The sequence below is a fragment of the Hoplias malabaricus genome, chromosome 9 (genome assembly GCF_029633855.1).
Source record: "Hoplias malabaricus isolate fHopMal1 chromosome 9, fHopMal1.hap1, whole genome shotgun sequence".
In the NCBI taxonomy this organism is placed as follows: Eukaryota; Metazoa; Chordata; class Actinopteri; order Characiformes; family Erythrinidae; genus Hoplias; species Hoplias malabaricus.
Window position 1 is genome coordinate 11406677 of NC_089808.1, and position 12382 is coordinate 11419058.

At 39.3% G+C, this 12382-nt stretch overlaps 1 protein-coding gene across 1 annotated transcript in view; it reads left to right on the top strand.

Annotated features, from left to right (window-relative positions):
- The first annotated feature begins 1438 nt into the window (after positions 1-1438).
- sorcs2 (sortilin-related VPS10 domain containing receptor 2) overlaps positions 1439-12382 on the top strand; it is a 337409-nt gene continuing 326465 nt past the window's right edge. Inside the window, exon 1 of the mRNA XM_066680930.1 lies at positions 1439-1700. Coding sequence (XP_066537027.1) covers positions 1533-1700 — 168 coding nt within the window. The 5' untranslated portion in view covers positions 1439-1532. The remainder of the gene's footprint in view (positions 1701-12382) is intronic.

The window sequence follows — 12382 nt, forward strand, 5'->3', positions numbered from 1 at the left end:
CTAGGGACCTCACAAAACCTCACAGTTTTGTGAGGTCAACAAATAACGAAGAAGGGCATAAGCATTCAGTATATCAGGAAATGGAACACAGAAATTAAGGTAAGCATTTTTTAAACATTCTTTGTAATTCTCAGATTAATTTGTTGGCTCAGAAGAGATAATATAGAGATATCAGTTGCACGTAACTTCTTTCATTCACAAGATCTCTGTGTATTGTGGGTAATAGCTTCCTCAAAATGTTGCCTGATGTGCACTTGGATGAAAGCCACATTAAGTGCTCATAAGAAACCTTGACTACCTATGTTGGGGAAATAAAAGAAAGTGGAAGTCTTGTACCCTTGCACACCTAACAGGCTGCGAGTGTGAATAAGGGGACAGGGCTCCTCTGTTCTCTGTCTTTTCTAAGGATTTGAACCATATTAACTTCTGCCTGGAATCTGACAATGGTCGGCTAAAAGTACGGCGACCTCGTGGTGAGCTCTTTAATCCTGCCTTTGCTATGGAATGCCAAACTGACCCAAATATTGGTGTGATGATTTAGGGAGCCATCACATGTGACATTTGGCCACCCATAGTAGTGATATGAAAGAAACTAACAGTTCAGAAATGTGTACAGGACATCCTGAATTGACTCTCATGGCAGAACTGACTGCCATTTTGCAGCAGGGTAATGCTTGCACACAACAAGGGCTACCCTGTAATGTCTCCACCAGGTCGCAACACTTATTGGCCTGCCAGGTCACCAGATTTATTGCCAATTAAGCATTAATGGGACCAGCTGGGATGTCAGCTTCAGCAACATAAGAGTGTGCAGGATCTACAGGCCCAGCTACAATATATGTGGTCAAATGTACTGCAGGATGCCATACAAAACCTTTATGTCTCCATGTCCAACAATATCTCATCTTGTATCCAGGCTAGGGGTGGCCCAACAGGGTATTATGGTCTATTTCAGTTGTAGTTTTCCCCAGTGAACTTTTTTGCTCTAATATTTTAATCACTCGCGTATATCGTCATTACATTCACTCCGTCTTGGTGCATTATTTCTTTATTTAGTTTTTGTCAATGAGTGTATTATAAATACTGTTTTGGTTACATGTCACAAAACAGATCTGTCCCATTTCAGGGAAAGAGGTAGCGGTGGCAATCTGGATATGTGTCAAAATTTGCCCAAAAAGTCACTTCTAGTTGTCACTTTTGCAACTCGAAAGTTCAGCCTTTACATACATACATACATTTTCTTTTCCGCTTCTCCATTTCAGGGTCGCGGTAGTTCAGCCTTTAATGGCTCTTTATTTTTGCCGCCAGATGGCGCTTCGATCCTCCGACGTCTGCCTCTCTCTCTCTCTCTCTCTCTCTCTCTCTCTCTCTCCCTCTCCTCCCTACTTCCTTTCCCTGTCGCTCTCTCGTGCACACAAACAGACCAGAGAGAGAGATAGCGAGAGCGCGCGCAACCATTCCTCCACCCGTATATTTTCTTTTATCTTTTCTCTCTCTCCCTCTCGTTTTTCTCCTTCCCCGTGGCGCGCACGATGTGTCTCCAATTGCTCTCGCTTGTGCTCGTTTTCTGCGCTCGTGCGTCTTCTCTGTTCGTGGATTTGGGCTCGCAGTCTCCGGCGCTCAGCAGCAGCTCGTTCGTGCTGAAGGGCGACGCCGCGCACAACCAGGCGATGGTGCACTGGACCGGAGAAAACAGTAGCGTGAGTACCACGAGACACTGGCTTCTTATGCACGGGATGCATGGATTGGAGGGGCATCAGTAAAGTCATGCAACCTAAAGGAAAGAGTATGCAATCAAATGAAAAGCCATGCAACGAGGGCACTTGGCACTCCTGGGTGCTTTGGGCACTTTTTGAACGTTAGGATTGATGTGCAATGTAGGGGTCTCCAGTAAAGTGGACGGTACTTAGTGTTTGGACACTTCAGTGACCCCTTTTTCCACCTTGATGCAGTACAGTTTATAGTTGGCTGTTTGTGCACATCTTTTCAGCGGTCTGTTTCTGACCACAGATCTGCTCTTGGCTGGATGTTTTGGAATGGTGGAGCCCATCAGGTGGGCCACAGTAAACACAGCAGGTGTACATGTATAGAAGTTAGTGAAATGAATCAAGCCTGGTAGACAGGGATTGCATTGTGGAGCATTGGATTTGATGCACAATGTAGGTTTGGCTGATGTTATTCAAGCTTATTATAATCTTATTAGCAACACACAACACTGCTTTAACAAACTTTTATATGTATATGGATGTAAAGGTACTTATCTAGTAAGATAGATAGAGTTGGTATTGGTACTCGTGGTATCGGCAGATACTTGAACAGGAAATACTGGTATCGATACAATGTAGGTTTTCCAACCCATGCCCTCTGGCCACTTTTGTATAACTACAGACTATCACATCCATTGATGCACAGGTTGTTGTCATATTTGTCATGATCAGTGGTCCGGTTCTAAAAACAGAGATGATGTATCTGTTTGGATGTTTTGGCTGATGGACCACGTGCACTTTAGAAGCAACACATTTTTTGTAAGCTCCAGCTACTTGACAGTATACAGTGATAATGTATTAACTCAAATGATATCACAAGGGAAGCAATACGATCAAAGGAAAAGCCATGCAGTGAATACTAGTGCATTTATTTAGAATATTTTATTGATGCATGAGGCATGTCTTTCGAATAAAGTGGATGCTAATTTTCAAAGCCAGACTCGTTGCTCAGTTTATTAGAGTCCACTTTGTTGAACATCCACTTTAGTTGACAAACCACCATTGACTGAAATTTTATGTACAAACCACATTGTGGCTTTGAGCAATTAGGGTACTTTTATTTATATTTAACTTTGGAGTCTATATTACATCTTGTTTATCCACACTTGCTGTGCTTTGAATGTTTTGCTGCTGTGCGTGTGATCCTCTCTTAACTCCTGTAACTGTCTTGAACGATTTCTGGCCTGGAAACCAAGTCATGCAGCACTTGCATTTGAAGTTATCTGTAATCAGAGCTTCCCGCTTGAATTGCACTTTATATGTAAGTTCTATTGAATAAAGATGTCTGCCAATTGAATAAATGTAAAATGCTCCTGCCAGAATGGTGCTCCTCACATTTATGCTTCTATTTAGTGCAAATGTAATGAATTGACCTGCAGAGGAGAAGCTATATAGCAAAAGCGTGTCACATTAGTGCTTACTGGGATAAAAATCTATTCCTGAATGTATCTTTCTGAAAAGAGACTCTTCACTGAATCTGTAGATTTGAGTTTGAGAGATGAAAATCTATTAATAAGCCATATCCCAGAATGGGAAACCAGATTTTTATGTTTGCTGACTACTGTGAAGGGTGATGAGGGTCCTGGGTTTGAACCTTGTCCTGTTTAACAGCCCAAGAACAGCTTTGATGTGTTAGCCCTTTGTCTACACAGGTTTCCTCAAGGTACTTGGGTTTCCACCCACAATCCAAAATACATGCTGTATTGGCTTTGGGAACTTGTTCTATGGTCTGAGTGTACTACTGACATCTCAGTTAATGCTTTTCTATCAAAAGAACTCAGATTTTAAGCTTATTCCGATCCTGATTCTTGGACCTTTGGTGCTCTCCATGGGACCCAGTCCATGTTTCCACCAGTTTAGATGGGAATCAAAGATATCTCATCAGCGAGGGGTGCTGTGGGGGCTCTGTTCCAGCAACTCTTCTTTGGTTCCAGCTGGGAACTTACTTGTCTGGTTCACAAACCAATTTATGTTGGTGGAAATGTGCCGAACAGTTCCAAATTATTTTCGCAATGATTCTGAGTAGGTTCAGGACAGGCTGTGTCCCTAATCGGGATGAAGCAGTTAGAGAAGATGCATGAATGAATGAATTCACAACTGTGTTGGTTAATTTATCAGTTCTCTAAAAGTTATATAAATCTTATTAATGAATGAAGTAGAGAAACTACTCAGTACTTTATTGATTTTGTACATTAGGGTTTAATAGTGCTGTACTTCATAGGTCAGCACACATTGAAAGCAAAGAACCAAAGTTTTACACATGTTCATAGCAATTTGACAACACATACAAATGAACAGTGTTTTCTGTGTAAAGACACTAAGTGTAAATTCTATCAATTGTGTGTGGGGTGTATTAAAGGGGACATATTATGCAAAACTTACTTTTTGCATGCTTTTGTATGTCCACTTGGGTTTACACTGCTTCTGTAAACTTTGAGATGGCTGTCTTATTGTGACTTCACAATAAGGAAGTTTGCATAGAACCACCCTGGCCCAACCCCTCACCTGCATACAAATGGGATGGGTGGGGCGTGTCCAACAACAGCTTATTTGCATAAAAGTGACAGAGCCCTTAAATGGCTCATTTTGAAGGGGACTGAAACTGGTGATATCTCATATGTCAGAGTGATTTTGTGCAAAAGACTTCATGAACATGTGTTGTATAGCCCATAGACCTATTCTAACTTGTTTAAAAAGAGATATAATATGTCCCCTTTAACTAAATGATTTGTGAGTTAATTCAGGACCATAAAACTTAATTCAGTACTGTAAGACTTAATTTATTCTTCAGGTATTCATTTGAAACTATAAGAGATTAATTTCCTTAAATTTTAAGGGCCAGTTTCTGTCAGGTCCTGCCCCTGTCTCTGCCTTTATTTGTTTTCCACTTTGTCTAGATCCATTGTTTTTGTTATTGTTGTGTCATGTTTTCTCCATAGTCTGACCCCTTCATCATGCGCAACTGTGTCTAGTCTGTAGCCTCACACTCTTGTCATCCCTCCATGGTGTTTCTTGTCTGTGTTCAGGCTTATTATACCCTTCTGTGATGTGTTTGTGCTTGTGTTTTGATGCACTCTAGCTTTGCACTCTTGTGTTCATTGTTTGGTTCCTGTTTTGTGCTTTGTATAGTTTTCTAGTTGGCAGGATTGTGGCGAACAAACCTTTCCATGGTGTTATTCTATCTTGTGCCCAATGAATCTGTGTAGGGCATAGGTCATAAAATCCAGACCAGTCTGGGATTGTACAGGGGCCAGCTGGTATGACACTAGACCTGGCCAGTCAGAATAAATTAAATACAAAAAGACTGTGCTGCTCTGTCTCTTAGAGTAGAGGCACCACATAGAGAGAGCTCCTGTCACCCCATCTCTGGGAGAGCTGTAGAGAGAGAGAGCTGTCTCCCTCTGCTCTGTGTCTGGGAAGGTGGGTTCTTTTGGTTCCGTGATGATGATTCTAGTACTGTAAACATTGGTTTTATCTCTGAAACTAATGTGTTCAGACTTGGGGCTGTTTAACTGAGAAAACGTCGGAGTGGAGTTGGTATTCCATTCCCTGAATATTATAAGGAGAGGAATAAGAACACTGTGGTGCAGTAATGAGGAAGAGTGATGATGATGTTGATGAAGATGATGATGATTACGATGGTGATGATGATGAGCAGTAGAGGCCTGGCAGAGTATTCGAGAGTGTGAGAAGGGGTTCAGGGTGACTTTATAGTCTGATTAAATGGTAATATTTGCTGCTGTGTTTTGTTCATGCTGAAACACCCTCCACATCCCCAGGGAGCTGAGTAAAGCTGCTGCTGTTTTACAGCTGGAGTTTAGTGCTTTTTCAGGGCTGTAGTTATGAATTTTATTTATTTATTCATTCATTCATTCATTCATTCATTCATTCATGGTTACACTTATATAGCACCTTTCTAAATACCCAAGGATGTTTAACAGTCAACATTGCTCAGACACCATTCCATGCAACAGTCAATCCACACACACACTGACATTCTCACTAATTGAGTACAATTATAATAATGGGATTATGCTACAAATATATAACTATTGCAGCTAAATGAATGAAAGAATGAATTAATCAATTAAAAGAATATGTGAAAAAGGCATATCATAGAATATTCCTTATTTATTCATTCAGCACTAATTAAATAATTGTTTTTTTCACACAGCACCCTTTCCGTTATTTGGCTCTCATTCAGTACTCCACTCATTTAGCACTCATTAGCCTTTGTTCAGTCATTCAGTACTAGTTTACTTTGTCAGTGTTCCCTTATTCAGCACTAAATCCACATCTGTTTACTCAGTCACATATGTGACTGTTCACTTATGGCACATGTTTACTGCTGGCATTGTTGCTGTTTTCAAAGTCCATGTTGCCATTAGAGATAGGGTTTTGTGACGTCACGGACTACATTTCAGTGGTACATTCAAGGGTGCATATTCAGTACTTTTAATTAGAGAACATAACTGTATCGTATATTATATTAAAAACGATGGTTGCAGTTTTATTCAGAAATGCTTTTTGTGAAGTACAGAGGATGTTTCCTCACCGTTTGCTAGCTCTCCAGCCTGTTTGTGGTCTGGAAAAATGTCTTGTGTTTATAAAGTCCCAATGTCAGTAAACAGTTTGAAAAAAAAAAGTGTCTCTATCCAAAATGGTTCAGGTTTTCTCTTAATTCTCATGGCAGAGAGCAACATCTGGAGGTGTTTAGAGGGCGGAGAAACCTCCAAATGTTGAAAAGAAATAATGTTGGTCTATTCCTGCTCCGAAGGTGGGTAATATTGACTTATTTTAGCAGTTTCAGATTTCTTATGCTAAACTGATGCCAAAGTCAGGAAGCCACTACCTGCATGAAAGTAATCACAGATCGAAAGTGCTACAAAACTCAAGTTACAAATGAGTATCTTTGGTTATTCAAACAGTGAAAAAAACATACAGGCAAGTAAAACATCAGCCACATGCAAAAAGTTGTTTTTTCTCCTCAAACCTACAGTTCCACCTTAAAAGAGGTAAAGTTTCTGACTGTACTTTTGGTCTGCATTTACTTTCATGCAGTTAGCAGTCTCCTGAATATAGTGTCAGTTTCATCTTAAGTAATCTGAAACAACAAAATAAGTCAATATTACCCACCTCTATTCCAGCAGGAATAGAGCAGTGTCCTCATCTCAGTTGATGCTTTTCAATCTTTAGAGGTCTTACCTTTGTCTAAACAACTCCAGAGGCCTTTTCTCTGCTATGAACAGAGAAAGAGAGAGAGAAAGCCTAGCCTAGGTCCTTTTTTATAATACATTTACTGACATTGTGGCATCTCAAGCACATTAGACCGGATTCCAGCTTGCAAACAGACTGGAAACCTAGGAAAATGTTGAAAAAACATACTTAGAATTGTATAAAATGTGTGTGTTTTTTTTTAATTAAAATCTTGAACATCACATTTACTGCTCATTCGAGTATTTGTACACCCTTTCAGCACTCAATTAGTACATAATATGCTAAAGTAATGGCGTAGTCTCCAACCCTATGAAGGACTGCCCCCTCCATGGTGTGTTCCCGCCTTGTGCACAGTGATTCTGGGTAGGCTTCGGACCAACCATAGCCCTCAACTGAAAAAGTGGTTACAGACAATGAATGAATGTTGTCTCCATACACTTGTTTAGCACTTGGAACTCACTGTACCCACTTTCAGTAATAGTTCATTCATTCAGCCCGCATTTATTACCTATTCATTAATTCACCATCTATTCATTAGTCACTTAGTCATCATTTTTTCCATTTATTCAGTTTATGTATCCTAGTTCGCTTATGCACTAATTCACTTATTACTCTCATGCACTGACGTTCATCACATCATTAATTTTGCATGTCTTTTTATTCAGTATTGTTGTCTCTCTCTCTTTCTTTCGTCTTTTCTCTCTTGCTCTGCCTGCAGGGTTTGCTTGTTTTTTTTTTTAATATCTTTTTATCCATTTTTATCTTTTGAAGCAGACATATTTGCTGCTACACATGATCGCCTTTCAGCCTTTGGCATGTTCACAGTATCTGTGTTTGCCTCTTCTTTTATTGATATTGTTGTATATGAAGCTGTACGTCCACTTTAGCTGTCTTTCTAGGTCTCTCTGTCTTTGTCTCTCTCTCTCCTGAGTGCAATGTTCTGTACTCTTCAAATGCTCTGAACGTGTTACAATCAGCTTCCTTCAGAACACCCTCAGGCCTTTCAGGAAATACAACTTTTTGACAGTATGTTGTTGTAGAAATGCATAATTTTGAACTTGAATAATAGCATAATGGGGGTTGGGGGTGCGCATTTCACCTCTCATCTCCTCATATGAGTAATACCAAGTAATACCATAAGAAATATAACATTTTATTTTGGTGAAATGCAGCACTATTTGTTTTGTTGTGTCTGTGAGCATTCTTTATTCAGGCCGTTCCTCAAAGCAAGATCATTAAAAACAGACCAACAGGGTCAAGAAATGGCAGAGCAAATCAGAACAGACTGGGAGAATCTATAGCAGCTTTCTAAGAACAAGGCAAACGCCATTAGAATACACAACTATAACAGAACTTTGGAGTTAAAGCAACACGAAAACAAGACTCACTGCTTTATTTATGCTTAGAAGCTCAGTAAAACCTTATAAAGAACTCCAGCTGCCAACTGAGGCTGAATGATTTACTTGCAGGTGATATTGGTGCCATGGATAGGACGTATATTGCATATAGGGGGAAGAAAAAAAATAATAATAAAATAAAAATTGGGAAACATGATGATACCTTTTTAAGACTGTTATTTTGTAGCGGAAACCAAAATGGGTCCAAAATGAAGAATGAATTTGGCCTGGTTTTGTTCTGGTCAAACATTTTTTTGGATGTTTGAATAAAAATCGATGACTAAAAGAAAGAAAAACTGACTTGATATTTGGATCGATTCAAACGAATCCTGGTGCGATTGCTCTTATAGTGTGTTTTGTTAGAATAAGGGCATTTTCACACCTGCACTTTTTAGTCTGGTTTACTTGAACTCTGGTTAATTTGGATTGTAAATGTGCCAGTGTGTATTCAAACCAAACCAGGAATAAAATGTAACCGTATATAATGTTCTTGTTTTGTCAAGTCTGAACAGACCCTGGAAGAAAATAAAGTATTAGTAAGTCAAACATTAAACAGAGCATAGGTGAGTCTTGGGAGCTGAACAGTTGGAGAACCCAAAAATATTAGGCCTCTTGCTACATTGAGCTGAACTCCTACTTTAACTGTAGGGTTTTAAAAGAAAAATCTCCCAGTGGTCTATTTACCTTCTGGCCACCCAGAGCAGAGTGATAAGACTGCCTTGGGTTCTTTAGGTTCACAGTAACCTGCTAGCTTAACCTTCTAAGCTATCTAACTTCTCAATCTCAGTTTACATGATTCTGTTTCACATTCAGCTTCCCTGCACGTATAGGAATATATCTGTAGACTCCAAATCTCAATTCTCTGATGTGGCCTTGCTTGCTCATGGCCAAATCCAGAGATGGCATCTTATGGTCTTGTCTTTTCGGCCTTGAGGTCTGAAGAGCAAGAGAGTGAGATACGCACACACAGAACAGATACACACATCATGCTTTACTTTTAATTTTTTACTGATTATCATTCTAAATGTGTGTATGTATAAATGTCATTTTACTTGTAGATTAATCTGAATAAATAATTAATGTAGAGCAACTTAAAACCAATTTGAAATAAAACAATTAAAAACACTAATTAAAAAGGACACTTCGAAGCTAGAAAGCATTTCATAATTTCACTGTGTAAATATAAATAAATGAAGTATATCAAATATTTATTTATATATTAAAACGTGTTACCAGAAGTGGTCTGCTGAAGCATGACAAGATCACTGGTTCCTCTCAAGCTTTCTTCGTGTTGTTATTAGTGAGTTGGCCTTGCCACTCTCACTTTAGCTTGCTCTCCCTGGGCCAGGACATGGACACAAGCTGCTGTGTGACAGTGCCAAGCGTAAAAAGCTCACCGTAAATAAAACTGATTTCAGTTGAATTGAGTGCTGATTGCTTGGCATTATGAGACTGAGTGCTCAGTGGTTGGTATTATGGGACTGAATAGCTAATTGGCTTAGTGAAGATATTTGCACCAGGGTTCCTGCATTAACCTTCCAAAAGGCACTAACAGAACTGATCTTCTGTGCCATGAAAAGATCATTTAGAAACTCTCCATTCACATTCAGCTTCATTTTATATTGTTTTGTTTGATAAGCAAAATAAGGTATTTCTGAGCCGCTATATATTACCCCATGGTCATTGTCATCCTGACGAGAAAAAAAAAAAAAAACATTGTCAGTTGATTCTCAAGTTTGTTTTTACTTTATAGCGTAAAAATAAATGTTTTTCTAGAACACTCTTCCCAGTGCCACAAACTGATAAGAATCAGAGAATAACTTCGCAGCAGCTGACAGCTAATGTCAACACGCAGCTTGAAATCTCTTTCTTTTTTTCTTTGCTTTGGACATGAGAAAAACAAAAAAACCCTGACTGGCCTATGCTGGACATTTCCATCTCCCTCTCTCTCTCTCTCTGGATCTTTAGTGTGCCTTTCTGGGATGTCTGGGCTTAAGAGGCTGTCATAAAGTCTTCAGAAAATCTGTGTCTTAAAAAGACAGGCTTTGTGGACTGTTTTATATGTTCTAAAATATATAACGTTCACCTTGTATTAACAGATTCTAGATGGGCCAAGGCTGAGTCATCATTCAGCAAGATGTGGAGAGGCATATGTTTGAAAACAGCTATGGAGATCACTTTTTTTCTCTGTTTTGGCTGCGTCTAGTAAGACATAAAGAGCTGTAGTTCAGGCTTTGTGGTGTAGCTGAGGGTGGAGATGCTGGAACTGTCTTTCTCTATCACAGCAGAAGAGTCAGCACTAAATTTTCCAATGTACTGTAATGCTTTTCCAACGCTACAAATGTAGCCACAAAAGAATGCACTTGTGGATGGATCATGGTCAGGTCAGTTAATGTAGAGCTGATCTATTCAGGCTCCATTCACAATTGCGGACCCATGTGCTTTCACTTGAATACTGAAATCACTGTTCAGGTATTTCTGACCCTGAAAAATCAACACACTCTCCTTTTTTAGTAGGCCCCTTCAACTTATAGGATTTTGTTTTCTGCATATACAGATTGTAGCCTACTTGCTTCTCAATTTCCTTCTTCATTCGTGGTCAGGACCCTGAAAGGATCAATATAATAATTTCACAAAATCAATGAAAATGTATTTCTCTGTTCCAGTTGTTACATTAATAGTCTGACATGTTGGCACACCTTGTGTAACTGCCATCAAATGAGAACTACATTGTAGCAATAGATAGGTCTAGTGTTAACTAGATGTAGGTGGTATTCACTTTTTTATATCATCATACCATATCAAAATATAAGTTACCGTGCAGGTGGTTCACTGCTGGGCTGCACTAAGACTCATAGTCTGTCAGCACAAAGTTAAGTGAAGAGTTTTTGTAGTGTTTGCTCAGTACAGCTTTTAAAGTGCACACCGACACACGACAACTCATGTCTGAGGTACCAAAGTCCAGTGACTGGTGCTGGAGAAACAGAAAACTCTGCACTGTTTAGAATCTTAGTTTTGAGATTGAGATGATCTCTTGGTGCAGCAGTAAAAGCCGGCTGGTTACTTTCGCTTTCTCGTCCTAATCACATACACATGCCCTCTTGTCCTAATCATATAGTCAGCCAGCTGTTTGCTGTCCTCCCGAGCAAAATGCGATGCACACATGAGCTACCAATACATCAGTTTTCCAGTTCAAATACAAGGATTCACTTCAGAAAGGTGAAGGATGCATTGTGTATAAACATATCAATGTGCACATGCATGCCGTTTCAAGGACAGATTTGTTCAAACCACAGACAGATACAGGCCACTTATTATTAAGAGGCCAAGGCAGCCAAATTTTATCTTAGCAAAAATTAAGAGTTGATGAATGGGGTTTGTAATGTTAATGTAGCCTGTGAGGTTAAAGGGAACAATGCAATGAGTAGAGAGCAGAGAAATGAGGGCAAAAATGAGAATGGAGAATAAAGAAAACACAGCTAAAATGACTGAAAACCAGCTTTTATATTACTTTTGGATTACTCCTGGCATTTGGAGTAAATAGAGGTTCAATCTGATTTAAGGGGCACATCTACTATTTGTGGGGAAATGCTGTTCTCTGGTTTGTTTATGTTCAGAAGCTCGGCGTCTTTTAGAGTGGAACTTTACGTATGAGGGAATAAACAACAAGGTGGCTGAAGTTGAGCTTCTCTGCAATTTTTTATTCATGTTAGAAACTCATTTATAACTTGAGATGTTTAGTTTTGTAGTACTTTAGACCTGACTTTAGATTAGATAACTTTTATGCAATTAGTGCATCGGTTTCATCTCCAGCAAAAATGAAAAAACAATACTAACCTCCTAGCGAGCAGGAATAGAACAATATCCTCATCTCTTTCTATGCTTTTTAACGTTTGGAGGTCTTTTGCCATGAGCAGAGCATAAATAGCATACCGGACTGTGACACTTTGGTTTTTACCCATTTTCAGACTATGAGACTTTATAAACACATTAGATTGGTTT